Source organism: Talpa europaea, assembly GCF_964194135.1.
Source record: "Talpa europaea genome assembly, chromosome: 7".
Classification (NCBI taxonomy): Eukaryota; Metazoa; Chordata; class Mammalia; order Eulipotyphla; family Talpidae; genus Talpa; species Talpa europaea.
In genome coordinates this window covers 107376204-107395017 of record NC_140074.1, presented here as the reverse complement: position 1 = coordinate 107395017, position 18814 = coordinate 107376204, and the positions used below count along the sequence as shown (strand labels likewise).

General features: G+C 35.4%; 1 protein-coding gene across 1 annotated transcript in view; it reads left to right on the top strand.

The window, feature by feature from the left end:
• USP32 (ubiquitin specific peptidase 32) overlaps window positions 1–18814 on the top strand; it is a gene marked incomplete at both ends in the record, with an annotated part of 149868 nt that overhangs the window by 117108 nt on the left and 13946 nt on the right. Inside the window, 10 exons of the mRNA XM_084236460.1 lie at window positions 1498–1579; window positions 2393–2467; window positions 2924–3062; window positions 3313–3418; window positions 4792–4965; window positions 6132–6306; window positions 6732–6883; window positions 7770–7881; window positions 9626–9837; window positions 15542–15726. Of these exons, the coding sequence (XP_084092586.1) occupies window positions 1498–1579; window positions 2393–2467; window positions 2924–3062; window positions 3313–3418; window positions 4792–4965; window positions 6132–6306; window positions 6732–6883; window positions 7770–7881; window positions 9626–9837; window positions 15542–15726 (1412 nt within the window). The remainder of the gene's footprint in view (window positions 1–1497; window positions 1580–2392; window positions 2468–2923; window positions 3063–3312; window positions 3419–4791; window positions 4966–6131; window positions 6307–6731; window positions 6884–7769; window positions 7882–9625; window positions 9838–15541; window positions 15727–18814) is intronic.

Below are 18814 nucleotides of genomic sequence, written 5' to 3'. Positions count from 1 at the left end.
TACCTTTTTTAAAGTAAAAATTTACTTTTATTTGTTTTATAGTAAAATCATATAATAAAAAATTTCTCCTATTGATCCTGTGAATCCTATTAGAGCCAGTGCTTTTAATTGTTTATATATACTCCCCAAATATGCAATATAGGTTTTGCCCTTGTTAGTATGTGATTGAGGGGCACCCAAGGACCCCAAAATATTAAAGGGTGGATGCTGTAAAAGGGATTTGGCCTTTTGCACACATAAAGGCAGAGGAAGCAAACTCATGATGTGAAAGATCTTATTAGAATTAGTGTGATAGGGAAAAAAAAAGAGTAATCCTAATAATCATCTGCCAGTAAAGCCCCCCAGACCCCTTCCATCATGGGCAAATGCTCAGGCAAACAGGCTCTGCCTAAACCAGTGCCACTGGGTCCTGAAGTCTTGTCTAAACCTGGAAGGGAACCTTCAGAAAGGAGTTAGGCCGGTCCCAGAGAGCTGAGACAGAGGAGAGATTCAAAATTCAAAATGTACTGAATAATCCACCAGGAAGTCTCCTTCCCTACAGAAGCAAGAGCAAAATGGGCCCAGCCTCCTTACATCTTATATAAATTGCTCAGCTCTGTCCCTGGTTCCTAGTAACTCCCCAATTCAGAAAGTCTAGTCCATAGCACACTGTGGCTTATAATCCAAGGTGGTTGCATGTAAGTGAGATGAAAATGGTGCCCATTCACTGTGCTGCAATGAGGCTTCCCTTTTGTGGAGATGCATTGTGTAACACTCTGAAGTAGATCATAAGTAATTTTCGCTAGTTCTCAAATCCTTGTTTCCTTCTTTCTTACCTCCTCTTTTAGTCTCCATTAAGTGGCAGTATGGTAAAGAATACAGCTCCTAGAGCACACTGCCAGGAATTAAATCCTGGTTCTGTCCCTTGTGTTAGTTGTATAACATTTCATTTAACTCTGTCTCAGTTTTCCCATGAGTAAATGGGGGAAATTATGGTATTTGCCTTCTGAGATATTAGTAATTGTGAGAATTAATTAGTTTTGTGAGCACTTTAGACAAAGTGAAAAATGTAAAATCAATGTCATGCAGTAGAATTCTACTGCATGACATTGGTTTTACATTTTTAGTTCTTAGTAAGTGATCATGTTCCATCTTGATCACAAGCACATTTACTGGCTTTCTTACTCGGTACTAAAGAAAATTTCTGTAAGCTTTTCAGAAAATCTAAATCTCTATGAATTTTGGTTTCATATATGATGAGTCTTTTCTGGTCTCCCCAGAATTCTCTGTAGCTTTATTTTAGAAACATACAGTATATGTTTATAAAGTATGCATTATTTTTCTCTCATTCTGATACCTAAATTTTAAGTATTTCTGAATAACTATAATATGCCAAAGTCTTAAACATAAGACTTAAACAACTACAAGCACATTTTTAGTTGTCATTCATTTTTATTTCCATGTTTGTTTTAAGCTTAGTAATCAAATTACCAAAAATATTTCTTCCTTCTTACACAGAATTACCTTACTCTTCTGGATGATGAGGATCACAGATTGGAATATTTAAAAATCCAGGATGAGCAGCACCTGGTAATTGAAGGTACAAGATGGAAGCATTTGTGTGTATTAGATTTTTAGGGGAATGATTTAAAATTTTAGTTAATCACTTATAATTCACTTCATAATTCTTTCAGTCATTTGATTTGATCATTATCTTGTTTATGGTAAAGAAAACTTATTGAACCCTTTTATAATCCTACGTACTATTTAGATTGCTTTGAAAAAATAAGTCTGCATTCATTGTCTGGCAAGGAGTGGGGACAGTGGGTAGAAACACATGAATTCAATTACAAGTTTATAAAGTTTTATAAAATTTTCAATCTACCTCTTTGAATTTGAACAAGGAAACTAACTTTCTTGCATGGTTGGTAGCACAGGCTTTCATTAGTTATCGACATTGTCCATTCACCAACAGAACTTACTTGTATAATCACATAAATTTACACACTGGCATGCGCAAGTCTTTGAATACTTGAGCTGTCTTTCTCAAGAGTCTTGGAAATATTGATAGCTGCCTTTGTATTAAAATAAATTACTCTCAGAGTTGTCATAATATAAGAAAGAATTATAATAGTTCTAATGTTGTAAAGTTTAGGAGCCTAAATTACTTTTGTAGATAATTGAATATATTATTATTTCAAGTAGGTAATTCAGAGAATAGCTTATTAATTAATTCTAACCAAGTGACAGCAAAGTCCCCAATATAAAGAGTTGGTTATGTTTCAGTTACTAAAAATAACTTGAAATTTTTTCAGTTTCTAATTTAGAATCAACTTTTTTTGTTAACAGAACCAATTGAGTGGGTATGATTTCAATGTGTAAGATTAAAACATTACTTTCTATGTCTTTCCAGTTCGCAACAAAGATATGAGCTGGCCTGAGGAAATGTCATTTATAGCAAACAGTAGTAAAATAGATAGACACAAGGGTAAGTCTCCAGTGTATTATATTTAAAAAGATCATCTTAAAATTATTCTGTTTTTGTTTTCTTCTCTCAACTATTGAGGTGTTAACAGTTTTTGGCTTTCTAGTTCAAAAGTGATCCCTATTCCCCGCCCCTCTTATTTTTCTTTTTTCCACAGCAGAATTTGATGTTGCTAAGCCCATATAGTTTTAAAGATGTAATGCTAAGAAAAATTGCTTAAATTCTTAAAAACGGTTTTAGCAGTTGAAGTGCTGCTTATAGATTACAAATTCACTTGGTTTGTCATGATTGCCAGTGACACATCGTGAAGTTTTCTCTATTTTAGCTTTGAAAGGCCAGATAGAGAAATGTTAGCTCTGTTTAACTGATTAAGAATGATGGAAATCACTGCATTTAATACATGTAACTGTTTTATAACATATCACTACAGCTGGTCTTCATCCTCGTTGTCTGCTCTAGTTCCCACAGAAAAGGGAGCCACAGGTCTGAGTAACCTGGGAAACACATGCTTCATGAATTCAAGCATCCAGTGTGTTAGTAACACACAGCCACTGACACAGTATTTTATCTCAGGGAGACATCTTTATGAACTCAACAGGTAATCTTTCTTGAGTCATTGGCCTATTAACTTTTTATCGTTTTGTTATAAGCCCCATATCACCTGAATTTCCTTTTACTTCACCCTGGGGAAGAAAAATCTTATTTGCCTTGTTTAGTATGAAATAAGGAATACTTCTCTTTTTAAAAAAAAGATACTTTGCTGGAAAAAATAGATGCTAGGTATTTCTGTGGCCACGTGATTGTGATTTATGAGACTCTGGCAACAAATTTTCCTCTCAAACCTTTAGGACAAATCCAATTGGTATGAAGGGGCATATGGCTAAATGTTATGGTGATTTAGTACAGGAACTGTGGAGTGGAACTCAGAAGAATGTTGCCCCATTAAAGCTTCGGGTAAGCAGATTCAAATAATATAAATGTATTAAAGTCTTAAACAATTGTTTAATTAGTTTTCTTTACCTATTTTTTCATGTTTAGCTTTTTGGTTTTAGTTTAACCAATGTTTTTTAATCCTTTGCTAGGTATAAACTGAGTGTCAGATACTTTTATTTGTTCAGATATATGCAAAATACTGCCACAGATGTAATGGGTAGAAAAAAGATCAAAGGCACAATATAAATTTGGAATGTCACTCATTTACTAATTTATCAAATATCTTACTTGTATGTGCAGTAAACATTTCTTTGTTAGTTCTTTACCATTTGCAGTATTCTGGACTTTTGAGTCTAATTAATATTACTCAGCACATTTTTAACATTACTGAGATAATTAATTCTATCTATAAAATTAACAGAAAGAAAAAATATAATTAATATGAATTTTACATTAATATGTAGTAAATTGTAAGGGCTAAGATTATTCCTTTTTTAAAAAAAGATTTATTTTATTTATTTATGCATACAAGAACTGGGATGCAGGCTAGAGGTGTGGGGGGTGAGAGGAGTCACCAGAAACAGAGTGGGGAACAGAACAGGTGGATTGACTGGAAGTACACTGCTGAGGGGAGCAGCAGGGTGAGACATGAGAGGTCTGCCACACCATGTGGATAGTTGCCTGGCCAGAGATTGAACTCTTGCTGCAGTGGCTGCCAATAGCTTCATAGTGCTGAGACTTAATCCCTTGTGCCACCAGGGAGGCCGAGGATTATTCCTTTTATCTTCATTTTAAAATAAGAGTAAAACTTTTAGGTTAGGGCCAGTTCTTGCATGCATGCATAAATAAAATAAATCTTTGAAAAAAAACTTTTAGGTTAAAATTAATCATCATAATAGCTAAAAATTTGACAACTTACCACTTACCAGGCACAATTATATTATTTTGTGTGTGTTAGCTCATTAATGTTCTAAATGACCCTATACCATAAGGCAATATTGTTCAAGGTTGCTAGTTAGTAAGTCCTCACAGTTGAACACTGGGAAAGTCTGTTTCTAATAATAAAAATAAGGGTACAAGATCAGAAAAGTTAACCATAAAAGAAAGTGTAACAGGAAATCTTTCAATGAAACAAATGCTATTTTATTATTTCTGCCTTACCTGTCTTAAACAGCAACTGTGTACCTTAAGAAATTGTTAGACACAGGTCAAATTTGTTTTGTCATTTCAGATTAAGATTAGAAAGATTTCATGATTATCCAAAATACATTTGCTGAAATAGACTAAATGCTGAACTGTTATATCTAACAGTGCTTCTGACTGATTATAGGGCTTATTCATTCCAGATTTTATGGGATAGCAATTAATGAGTTTGATTCCCATTGCTTTTGTAGTGGACCATAGCAAAATATGCGCCTAGGTTTAATGGGTTCCAGCAACAAGACTCCCAAGAACTTCTGGCTTTTCTCTTGGACGGTCTTCATGAAGATCTCAATCGAGTCCATGAGAAGCCATATGTGGAACTGAAGGACAGTGATGGCAGACCAGATTGGGAAGTAGCTGCAGAGGTTTGTTGGGTTTGAATTTCTAGTATAAGTAACATATAAAATGTTCTGGCCACAAATATGTGTTGCAAAACTTAAACTATTATGATTATAATTTCAATGTGAAAAGTGAATGAATTTCTGTTTTCTCTGCTTAATCTTGTGTAGTGATGCCAAAACAAAGCATCTTCAGTGAAATTAGAAAAAAGTTGGCTTTTGACTTTATAAACTTTTGGAAAAGGATGTGGGAATAATTGTTAGGTAGAATTTTAAAAGCATCTCCTTAACTGCTAAAGTAATATATATTCAGTGACACATAGGCATGTTTTATCTGCTTTTTTGCAGACAAAAAACTTTAATATTCATTGTTACCCTGTTAGAAACACAGGAAAAAATAGAATTTTTCCAACTGAATTTAATATTATATAGATTGAGCAGAAAGAATCACATCCTATTCAATAACTTTTTCTTTACTCAGTAGGCAATGCATTTTAAATTATATATCTGACTTCTAAATTTGTAGGCAGAAAGTCTTTATATTATATTTATTGTTTTGAATAGAAATTGTGTTTTATTTGGGTATGACAAAGTAAGGGACAGCACTGAGGCTCTTGTGAGTGTAGTACCCACCATTTGTCCAGGGGCCACGATTTGGGATGTATTTGACCCTGCTGCCATCTGGGATGATACACTTTTCAAACATACATGTTAAATTTGGTAAAGCCCCAACTTCTTGAGATACAGATTTTTCTGGAGGCCAGGAAACTTAAACATGGGCTCTCTAGTGCTTCAGTTACATGCTCCTGTTCTGCAGGTTGGTGCAGATGGACATGATGACTTAGCCAATGTGGACCCTTGCCACTGTGCCCTGAGGCTTTCCAGAGGCAGCCTGCACACCTATCTAGAGCATAAGATTGGGGATAGCCTGAGAGTAGAAGTGTAAGATCTCCAGAAAGAACTGTCTCCTAGGTTCCTCACAAGCAACAGGCTGTGTACCAAAGACACTGCTGTTTCCAGTCATTGCTTACCAGGCACATTTGGCCACAGATTTTATATTTTAAATGAAGATTATGGGTTGTATATTTTTGACATTTAAATCCAATATATGTAATCCATTTCTTTGAATTTGTGTAGAAAAGTTCATCTTTTGACTTTTGGAAGAAAAAATGTCTAATCTTTTTCCTCGCTAGGCCTGGGACAACCATCTGAGAAGGAATAGGTCAGTTGTTGTGGATTTGTTCCATGGGCAACTAAGATCTCAAGTCAAATGCAAGACATGTGGGCATATAAGTGTCCGATTTGACCCTTTCAACTTTTTGTCTTTGCCACTACCAATGGACAGTTATATGCACTTAGAAATAACAGGTAGGTGACAGAGTTTTGAAAAATTACTTGATTCCCTTGTGTTTCTCTTACTCAAAGCAGTTGAATGTCTAAGTAATATCATTTGCTGATAATGGGTAAAGATTGACAGTGAACATTTTATAATCTAGCAATCTAACTTCCAGCATGATTTGAAGTTTGAAAGAATTGGACTATGGGTCCATTTTTGTGCTGGTTGATTTCTCTATTAGTTTCAAACTCTTAACATTTCTTTATCAGGTGAACATCAAAAAATAATGATTTACTCAATATTCTCCCAAAGTACTATCTGTTGTAGCATATACATATGAAATAAGAAATCATGACTAAAATGTTTGCTATTTCCAACACACACATACATACACACACAGTAAAAATTTTCAGTGAAACCTGTGTTTTATTGACAAAAAATATTTTTTCTTCATTAGTTATTAAATTAGATGGTACTACTCCTGTACGATACGGACTAAGATTGAATATGGATGAAAAGTACACAGGTTTAAAAAAACAGCTGAGTGATCTCTGCGGACTTAAATCAGAACAAATTCTTCTTGCAGAAGTCCATGGTTCCAACATAAAGGTAAAATTATTCTTTCTAGGAAACCCTGGATTCTATCCTTTGAACATCCCAGATTTCTCAATTAATTATTATTAATTATTATGTAAATGGCCTTGGGAAATATGAAACACAAAAAGCCCAACAAAAAAGTTTTCCATCCCAGAAGCGTAAAACAGTCATCTACCAGAATGAAGGAGTAATAATGATGTTGGTGTTTTTAAAGAAGGAACCACATAAACCCAATACTACCCCTATGGAATCATCTAGTTGTATCATTGCAGTATAGGTCCCCCCAGTGACTGCTGCTGCACTTGACAGCTCTTCTGGATTACCGTTACAGAATTCTTCCTACATTAACGTATTTTATATATTTATGAGTGTGTGTTTTAGATTGTACACACACGCACCCCCCTGGCCTCTCAACATACTAAAAAGTTAATAAAGACATTGACACAAATCACCTCTTTATGTATATCAGCTGGAAAAATAACCAATTAGTAAGAATATTGCCTACTCAGTTGAGCTTCTATCACTGGTATTATTTATACTATTAATCTTTTGGGTTTCTGAACACTCCCACCTCATTGACTTTTTGTTTTTCATGTAGCACAGAGGCGAGCTCTCTTAGGGTTGGGAGTTTAGATGCTTGAAAAAAAGGACAAAACTTAAATCAGTTATATACAACATACTTCCTTCCTATAGAAGGTCTTCTTTGTCAGTAAAGTTTATTTCCAGTTTATTACCAAGCAGTTACCTTTCAGTTATTTGAAAAAAATTACTTAGTCATCATGTTTACTTCAGTGATGAAAAAAGCATCTAAAACGTTCACTTAAAATATAGCAGAGAGATCATTTTCTGTTTTATTTGAAATAGCTCCTCCTTCTCTTCTTGCTTTTTTTCCCTGTAGTATTTCCCACAGGACAATCAAAAAGTTCGTCTGTCAGTGAGTGGATTTCTGTGTGCATTTGAAATTCCCACCCCTGGATCTCCACTTTCAGCTTCTAGTCCAATACAGACAGGTAAGATGATTTCGGCTTTAATTATTGGTCTGAGAATTGTCATCCTTTTTAAGTGTGTATAGTGTAAGATTATTAGAGCAAAGAGTTTTGGAGCCTGACAGAGATCTTGGTGATCATCTTGTTCTAATTTCTCATTTCATGGATGAGGAACCTAATATTCAGAAAACATAAGTAACTGAATTAGATATTGTTAGCTAATTCTACCACTGGAATTCAGATCACTTTTAACTCTTATCTAATACCAATATGGCAACAGATGGTATGAGAGGATTATACTATCAGAAAACATAACAAATATGACTAAAAAGGAATCTCTTTTTCTGATATTGCATGTGGTTTAATGGGGTCATTCAATGCAATTTTGGGGGCAATAATATGATTTGTCTATAGTTCTTTATGTTGCTGATAATTAGGTTCCTTCCCCAAGTATAACTCAGAAAAAGAGACTCCTCAATTGGCATTTAGATAGTGCCGACTATGGGTTGGTAGATGATTTAATGTTACTTAAATCATCACTGTCCAGTATGGAAATGATGGAAATTATAGCCTTTGCTATCTAATACAGTATCCATTAGTCACATGAATTGTTGAGCACTTTTTTTTTAAGATTTATTTATTTATGCACACAAGAACTGGGGTACAGGACAGAGGTACAGATTCACCAGACAGAGTGGGGAACAGAACAGGTGGACTGACTGAAATATACTGCTGAGGGGAGCACAGGGAGAGTCAGGAGAAGTCTGCTGTGCCATGTGGGTAGCTCCCTGGCCAGAAATCAAACTCATGCTGCAGTGGCTGCGGCCAGCTACATAGGTTGTGTCTTAACCCCTTGCACCACCAGGGAGGCCAAAATTGTTGAGCACTTTAAATGTGTCTTGTGAGACTAAGAAAATGCATTTCAATTTTATTTTTTTAAAGATTTTTTTTATTTATTTATGCATACAAGAACTGGAGTGTAGGCCAGTATTGCAGAGGGGTGAAAGGATTCACCAGAGACAAGAGTGGGGAACAGACAGGTGGACTGACTGAAAGACATTGCTGAGAGGAGAGCAGCGGGCAAGACAGGAGAGGTCAGCTGTGCCATATGGGCTCCCTGGCTGGGGATTGAACTCATGGGGCAGTGGCTGGCCATAGCTTGATAGCTTTGAGTCTTTAACCCCTGCGTCACCAGGGAGTCCCTGCATTTCGATTTTAAAAGCAACATCTTTCATTGGTTGTAACAAATCTATCAATCTGGGGTGTTGATAATAGGAGAGACTATGCATGTGTCCAAGCAGGGATATATGGGAAATCTCTGCTTCCCTCTGTTTTTTATTATGACACCTAGAATTTCTCTAAAAAATGGTTTCTCTAAAAATATTAAACAAAAGCAATATCTGATTATAGGCTATTGTACTGGATAGGGCATTGTTAAATGAGTGGAGACTAGCATATTTAGAGGAGAGAAAAAAAGAAACAAGTTGATGAACTGTATGCCACAACATGGTGCTGATAAAGATTTTTTGGGAAATTCAACTTACACTTTCTAGCAGTTACTCTTCTTTCTCATTTAGTAGTAAATGTGAGTTAGAGAAATAAAATCTGAAATGATAATCTTCCATTTAACCTAGAATTATTTTTTGAACTATGATTTCTCCCTGTCCTTCCTCACTGTCTATGGTATGAGTTTCCACAATGTTTGACAAAAGAGCAAGGATGAAGGTAGCAGAAGCTTCTAATGTCATACTTACCTTTGAATTTGTAGATAGCTCCTCTTCCCCATCTACAAATGGAATGTTCACCCTAACCACCAATGGGGACCTTCCCCGACCGCTATTCATCCCTAATGGAATGCCAAACACTGTTGTGCCATGTGGAACTGAGAAGAACTTCACAAATGGAATGGTGAATGGTCATATGCCATCTCTTCCTGACAATACCTTTATCGGCTACATTATTGCAGTCCACCGAAAAATGGTTAGTATAATGTTAAGAAGATTACTGTTGATCTTGCCAGTGTCATTTGTGAAATATAGCCATTTTCTGTCTTTGCAAGGTCTTTGTTGTGTGAACTTTCAACATGTTAATGTATGCTAATAAGTCTTCAGACCTGGGATTTAGTATTACCCATGATCCCCTACCTATGAAAGGACAGTGCCCAGCTGTCAATAACCAAAGCGCATGCGCAGATCGAAGCACATGCGCAAGCCACGTAAAGCGCATATGCAAGCCACGTAAAGTGCATGCGCAGACCAAAGTGCATGCGCAAGCCAAGAAAAGCGCATGCACAGATTTTCATATATATATATATATATATATATATATATATATATATATATATATATATATATATATCTCCCTGCCCCCTCAGTAATAAAGCGTGAGTTCCTGCAGCCATCCATGTGAGTAGAAGCGTTTTTCATCCCCAGCCCCTCCGCCGTGTTCCTGAACCCCGTCGGCCTGCGGGACTGGCCGACACCCAGTCACGTATTAAGAAGTACTAGGTTAGTAAGAACCTCTAGTACTGCTTTTTAAAAAAAGTTTGTGCCGCCTGTATGTTCATGTAGTCCTACACACCTTCTTCTCTACCATGTAAGTGTGGTTGCCTTTGAGAGGCTTTGTGTTTTTGGAGGGAGAAGGGAAACAGAAACAGAATGTTCTTGGGCAAGACAAGTTGTATATAATTTCTCCTTTGGTAGACTGATATATAGTTATTGCATTAAAGTCTGATTCTTTAAAAAATGAAGAATTAAAAGCTGATCAGTAGATCATTAGTAAAGAGGTAATCATCATATATAGTGACAACTTGGAAAAATAGAAAATTAGAGTACTGAACTAAGAATAATTGAGTGACCTGTTTTTGTTCTAATCCTTCCACTTGATAGCTTATTGAGCTCTAGAGCCTTAGTGTCCTAATTTCATAAAATGTGGGAATAGGCCTACTAGATAGTTTCTTAGATCCATTAGTTACCTCTACCTCTGTTCAATAGTTGACTCCCATCATCTGATTTCCAAGGGATGACAAGTTACAACTTTCAGTGATGATAGAAGTACAAGTAAACATTAGAATCTGACCAAAACAGTTTAACCTCACATCACAAAAGACACTGAGCTTTTTTCTCCTACACTTTCTTTATCTCTTTACTCAGTCTTGTGTTTCTTATTTTCTTTATGGATTTTACTGTCTTCCTTATTTTTTATTCCCATCATATTAATTATATTTATCAGATTAAATGTGCAGTTCCCCTCTCTTACATTGCTGGTGGGAATGCAGACTGGTCCAAACACTATGGAAAGCTGTCTGGAGGTTCCTCAGTCTACTAAAAATGGATCTACCATATGACCCGGCAATTCCACTCCTAGGGATCTACCCAGAGGACACAAAAACATTGATTCAAAAGAACACCTGTACTCCTATGTTTATTGCAGCACCATTTACAATAGGTAAAATCTGGAAACAACCCAAATGCCCAAACACAGATAACTGGATCAAGAGATGTGGTATATCTACACAGTGGAATATTATTCGGCAATCAAAAAAGATAAACTGATGCCATTCGCAGCAACGTGGATGGAGCTAAAAGGACTTATACTTAGCAAAAATAAGCCAGAAGGAAAAAGAAAAATATCGTATGGTTTCACTTATAGCAGGAAAAATATAGAAGAACCAAATAAGACATCAGTATAAAAAAATAACCGTACAAAACACAAAGCAAAATGGACAATTGTAAATTAGAGACACACTGCAGGGAAGGAGGAGGGAGAGGGGTCAGAGTGATCAGAGGGAGGAGCATAAGGGACTGAGCTGATGGTTCACGGGTGCATTGGTGAAGGAAACTATGGGGACTACACCTGAGGGGGTGGGCGGAAGCAAATATTGTTTAAAAATGAACAATGATGTAAAGACTTAAAAAATTAATTTTAAAAAAATCATCAAAAAAAATTTGCAGTTCCCTACTAACTTTAAAAAGTAGATGAACTGATTTTTACAAGGATGTCGGATACAAATTCAATACAGAAAAAAAAACTAAGTACATAAATTATATAACAGCAACAAGACAAAATGAAATCATGAAAAAGGTACTGTATTCATTTCCTAAGGCTGCTGTGACAAATTTCCACAAACTTGGAATTGGTAGCTTAAAACAAAAGAGACTTATTCGTTCACAGTTCTGAAGGCCAGAAGTCTAAAATAAAGGTGTCAGGAGGCCGTGCCTTCATGGGAGAATTCTTTTTCGTTGTTCTTTTTATTTATCTTTTTTTAAATGGGAGAATTCCTTGGCTCTTCTAACTTCCAGTGATTCCAAGATTCCTTATTTTTTTAGCTGTGTAACTCCCATCTCTGCCTCTGTCTTTATATAGCCTTCCTTTCCTCCCCCTACCTTTCATAATAAGGACATTTCTCATTGGATTTAGGATCCATCCAGATAACCTCAGGTGTTCTCACCTCAAGATTATTAATTTCATCTGCAAAAAAATGTTTTTTGTCACATTCACAAATTCTAGGGTTAGGGTTTGAATATTTGAAGGAATAGACCAAGTTCATAGATTTAGGAAACTAAGCATTTCAAAGATACTAATAATTCAGAAACTGCTACAGATTCAGTTCACAGTCCCAATAAAAATGCTGTTTGTGTGTGCTTGTGTGTGTATAACTTCACATCCTGGTTCTAAGATGTGGACATGAAACACACCAAAAATAATGAAGACACTTTTAAAGAAGAATAAGACATGAGGAATTGAGCTACAAGATATCATGGTTTATTTTTAAAGCTGTTAAGACATTGTGATATTGGTGAGAAGAAAGAGAAACAGACCCATGAAATAAAATAGAGTCTAGAAACAATTTCATACATGTATAAACACTTGATTCATAGCAAAGATGGCATTGCAGAGCAGTAAGAGAAAGACCATTTTCTCAGTGAATGGTTCTGGCATAATTATGCCTATACAAAACTTGGCACTATCTTTCACCACAGAAAAATCAACAGAACTGTAGCACTAATATGAAAGCAAAACACAAATCAATCCCTGGAAGATAACAGAGATGAATGTATTCATGACTCTGGTGTAAGGACACATTGATGTATAAGACCTTGAGCAGTAACCATAAAGGAAAAAGTTGAAAAGACAGATAACATTAAAATTAAGAACTTTAGTTCTGTCAAAAGATACCATTAAGAGGATAAAAGGGCAAGCACTGGAGTAGATGTTTGCAACCCACAACAACAAAAGTGTCCATCTAAAGAATATAAAAAACTTATAAATCTTTAAGAAAAAATTTAATAAAAAGTTTTCCATACTTGAATAGGCTGCACCATAAAGCCATATTGTAAGCTCTAACTTTTATCTTTTTTATTTTTTGTTGAGGTTCTTATTGAGGTTTATAATACTGTTTGTGATCCATAGGCACAGGATCGTACCTCCTCAGATGCATGTCATCACACCACACCCACCTCCCATGCCGTGTTTTCCAGTTTCCTTTGTGATCTAACCAGTTGCTTTTGGGAATAAATAAAATTGATTTTACCATCTTTGTGTTCCAAGTGTACCTGTGCTCTTGATTTCTTTCAGAATACTACTTGAATTTACCTTTTCTTCATTTTCATTGCTACCTTCTTTCAGATCCTTTTTGATCTTGTGGTTGAGTTGCTTTGAAAGTTTTTTTTTTTGTTGTTTGTTCTACTTCCTTATGCAAGACAGAAAAAAGACAGGAAGAAGGCAAGGCAACATAGGCAAGAATATTCAAAGGTGCAGGGAGAAACTGTAGAACACTAAATGTTCTTTCAATAAGGAAAGAAAGTAGTTTGACTTGGAGAGACAAATAACCACTTCTCCAACATGGAAGTTGGAAAGAATGAAAATTGAAAAGTTTCCGAGTAAAGATATAGGGCAAGAAGTTAGTAGTTAAGTGCATTTTTTTTTTCAGATGTGAGAAGACGTTATTAGGAAATGGCAAAATGAAAACTCCCGGTGCAATAGAGCTGGGTGTGTTGTCCAAGAATTGAGCAGGTATTGGCCCTGGGGCACTGGGAGAAATTACCTTCCAGAGGATGAAAATTGTGTAGGACTAGAAGATACACAGGGAAGAGGGGAGAGATTGTTATTGAAATTACGGCCTCATTTACTTAGTAAAAATGTGTCATCTGAGAGTTGGAGTTAGAGAAGAATTAACCTGAGTTTATAGATAAAAAAACTACTTGTACTGAACTCTGTCTATATTTCTGGAGTCTTAAAATATCAACAGTTGAAATGGGATTTTAGAATCATGTGTTTATTTTATTTATGGTCCATAATTACAATAATGCTTTAGCACTTACCAAGCACTTTATATAACATATACATGACAAATGAAGAGTTGTTTTCTAGGAAAGATAAAAGTATACCAGAATTGTTAATTTATGATAAGATAGTGCTTGATAAAAAAAGACATGGGAAAATGCATGAATCACTCAATAATTTTAGCTGATGAGACCAGCTGGCATGCTTAAAGATAATTCCGAGTCACAAATGTATCCATTAATTCTCTACTTATACAATTTTGTTTAGAAGATGGTCCACAGAACATTGCCCACATGGTGAGAAACTCACTTTAATTTAAGAGTAACTACATAATTCAAAGGAGAAAAAAATTATTCTTCAAAGAATAATCACAAAACAAATAGCTATGTAATCATCAGTCACAAACAATACAGCTGTCATTCCCAATCATTAGTTCTCTCTTCCTCCTAAATATTCTGTTTTTCTTTACAGTTTTATATCCTATGCATAAATAAACACTAAATTTCATTTACCCTGGTTTCTAAAGATTTTTCTGCAATAGAATCATATAATCTGTATTTCTTTTGTGTCTGACTTATTTACCTCAACATGATGTTTATGAAATTAGTTTATGATGGGTATAACTATAGATTCATTCATTTCCATTGCTGTATAATATTCTATTGTATGAATATAATCTTAAATTTCTTATCCTTTTTACTGCTAATGGGCCTTCAGAGTTTTCAGCTTTGAGTGATTACAGATAATGCTGCTTCCAGTATTCTTGTACATATCTCCTGATACCATATTTGATGGGATAGAGATAATGCACATTTCCCTGTTACCTAGTGTGGCTAATTACTTTTTCATAAGGTTATCTGCTCTTTTTTTTAAATATTTGAAAATATAGGTTATATCAAGCATATGTTTTATTAAGCAGCCATTTCCAAGCTAATTCTACACAGTATGTGTATTTCAGGGACTATTAAAAAAAAAACCCTTACATACAGATAGCAAATATTTTGAAATTTTACCTCACTTTTATTCTATCATGTGTATAAAGTTTCTTAACTGCTTTTAGTAAACAGGATGGTGGATAAGTTGTTACAAAATTAAATAAGTAGGTTTCACAAGTCTCCAAAAGTTTGGGAATTGCTGTTCTTACTTCTATCAACAGCTTATTAGAAAATTGCATTTTGAGGGAGTTTTTGGGCATATATTCTAGAGAAAGGATTTTAATTGCTTAAAAGCCTGGAGTTTTAGAAAGTTTATATTAATAAAACTTGTTCTGTAAATGAAGAAAACAGTAGTGACTTATTTTGAAAATGATAGCGATGCCTATTAATAGCAGTCTTGGAAAAACAAAAAGGAGTAATCAGAGGCTTATCTTCTCAACTCTCTTTCTTGTTTGTGCACATAGATGAGGACAGAACTGTATTTCCTATCATCTCAGAAGAATCGCCCCAGCCTCTTTGGCATGCCATTGATTGTTCCATGTACTGTGCATACCCGGAAGAAAGACCTGTATGATGCAGTTTGGATTCAAGTATCTCGATTAGCCAGCCCACTCCCACCTCAGGAAGCTAGTAACCACGCTCAGGATTGGTAAGTCTGGGGGATCAGCCTAGACTTGTGGTTTCCAAACGCAAGAAAAAAGAATTCATATGAATTCTCTCTGATTTATAGGGCACATTTCATGTCAGGTTAAATCACTCTTTTAAGAACCATCCAGAGAGCATAAAATTCAACCATATAGTTTGATCTTTTAGTAGAAGAGACTACATAGCTTCCTGTCATCACCTAGACATCACAGTGTCCAGTTATCTTTTAATTTTTTAATCGCTTATCTAAACCCCTTCTGCTAGCACTTTAAATATTTCAGGTAAATCCTTGACTTTTGTTATTGCAAAACTAAGAGAATATAAATTCACCAGAAGATTTGTATCATCTCAACCTTCTGAATTCAGAGTGTGAGCAACAATATCCACATTTATATATAAATTCCAAAAAGTCTCAGACCATAATAAATGATTACATTAGGGGCCTCCCTGGTGGCACAAGGGGTTAAGCACAGCACAATGAAGTAATCCACAGCCTCTGCAGCAAGAGTTCTATCACCAGCCAGCCAGGGAGCTACCCACATGGCGCAGCAAACCTCTCCTGTCTCGCCCACTGTTCCCCTCAGCAGTGTATTTCAGTCGGTCCACCTGTTCTGTTCCCCAATGTGTCTCTTGTGAATCCTCTCACCCCTGGTACCTCCAGCCTGTACCCCAGTTCTTGTATGCATAAATAAATAAATCTTAAAAATAAAAAAATTTTAATTTAAAATTTAAAAAAATGATTATGTTATATTGTTTTCACTCCTTGTCATTTAAACATGGAATAATTACCTCAATCTAGGTAAAGAAAATAAACATCTTCTGTTTCTTTCCAATCTTCCTATTACTGTTCTGTTGGATTCATAAATGTATTTACTTACCACAATCACTGGAATTGTGATGCCTTACGTCTCAGTTGAAAGCAGATCATTTCCATGCTGTCATGGTGCATGTGAAAGTCCTGCTTTTGTGTTAACTAAGTAAAGAAGTTTTCTTGGCTCAGGTGTTCTGTGTTTGTTTGGTTTTTTTTTCATGTTATGTTATCTTTTGATGATTAGGATAAGGCTATGGATAAATAAATCTTAAAAACTGCGAATAGTAAATGAGCAATTTAGTTGATGAATGTTGTTTACTAAAAATGACAATAAGGCAAGATTATATTTGAAGTGAAGTAATTGAAAGGCCTTCTAGATGAGGACTTTTCCCAGAATTTGCTAATGAATTAGATATGGAATATGATAGAAATAGGAGTCCAGCTAGGTTTCCAGCTTGAGCAGGTGTTTGTGAATGGTGGTACCGTTTAATGAGTTGAGAAAGACAGGAAAAGGAGCAGGTTTTGGCAAAAGATGACAGGAACCAGTTTAAATTCAAGAGGGGTGTTATATTTTCAAGTCTTAAAAAGATATAAATGTCCTTTGCTAACGATAAAACTATAGGTGTCATCAACAAATAGTTGGTATTTAATATCCTGAAGCCAGATGATATTGTTTTAAAAGTAAGAGTTAGAAAGGATGCCCAAGACCTAATTCCTGGTACAAAATTTAGAAATTGAAAGAGATGAAAGAGACAGCAAAAGAGATTGAGAAGTAGCAACTAGTGATGTAAGTAGTATACCTGTTACTCAGTATCCCAGAAGTTAAGTGAAGGAAATGTTTCAAGAAAGGACTGGCCGGTTGTTTAAGATGGTATGAAAGAGTGAGTAAGTGGGAATAACTATTAGATTTGATAAAATAGAAGTCTTTGGTGAGCTTTACAAATTTTAGTAGAATGATATAGATGAAGATGGAGGTTGGAGTATTTGACAGACATTAAAAAGATAAGAGCTTATCTTTAAGAGATAACACTGAAATATTTATGGAATAAAAAAATGATAAAATGTCTGATTTCCTTCAAAAGAGTCTTGCGGGTTACAATAGCCAAGGGGTACAAACAACCCAAATATCCATTAACAGATACATGGATAAGCAAAATGTGGAATACACACAAAATGGAGTGTTACTCAACTATAAAAAAGAATAAAATTCTGATATATATTACAACATGAATAAACTTTGAGGGCATTACATGAAGTAAAATAAGCCAAACACAAAAGGACAAATACTGTGATTTTGCTTTTATAAGATATCGCCCATAGGCAAATTCATAAGACACAAAGTAGATTGGAGGTTACCAGGATTTAGGAGAGAAAAGGTGAGGGAGAATTATTGCTTAATGGATTCAGAGTTTTTCTTTAGAAAGATGAAAAATTTCTGGATATGGATGATGATTGTACAACATTGTGAATGTACATAATGTCACTAATTGTTAAACTGGTTAATGGTAAAGTTTTTGTGTCTTCTGCCACAATTTGAAAAAATAGAATAAAAGAATATAGTGGGACAAACCAAGGGTACAGACAAGAGCGGCCAAGAACTGATGATTTTTATAGTTGGGTGATGAATATGCAGGGTTCATTATACAATTCTCTCCTGCTATGTTTATATCAATGAATTTGAATTTTTTTTAAGGATTTATTTTATTTATGCATAGAAGAGCTGGGGTACAGGCCAGAGGTGTGGGGGGTGAAAGGATTCACCAGAGACAGAGTGGGGAACAGAACATGCAGATGGTCCGAAGTACACTACCGAGAGGAGCAGCGGGCGAGCCAGGAGAGGTCTACTGCGCCATGTGGGTTGCTCCCTGGCCAGCTGGGGGATCGAACTCATGCCACAGAGACTGCTGACAGCTTCATAGGTTGCATCTTAACCCCTTGTGCCACCAGGAAGGCCCTGAATTTGAAATTTTAGGTTAAATGGACAAATTCTTGGAATTGAGGATATGTAAAAAAAGATAGTTATTATGAGGTAAGGAGGAAAGTGAGGATTTGAGGGTAGTGATTGGATGTTTCTTTTGGGTCAAATAAATTGTTAGAGTAGTGATACTTGGCTAAAGGATGCATAAAGATGGAGAATGTTGTTATACAGTAGGATATTTGGAAATGAGGTATTGGAGAGTGATAAAGTTTATGTTGACAAAAGCTAGAATATAACCATTGGGAGTATGGATCATATAAGACGGAGCAAATAATTGGTGGAAGAGAGAGGCCTAGGTGTTGT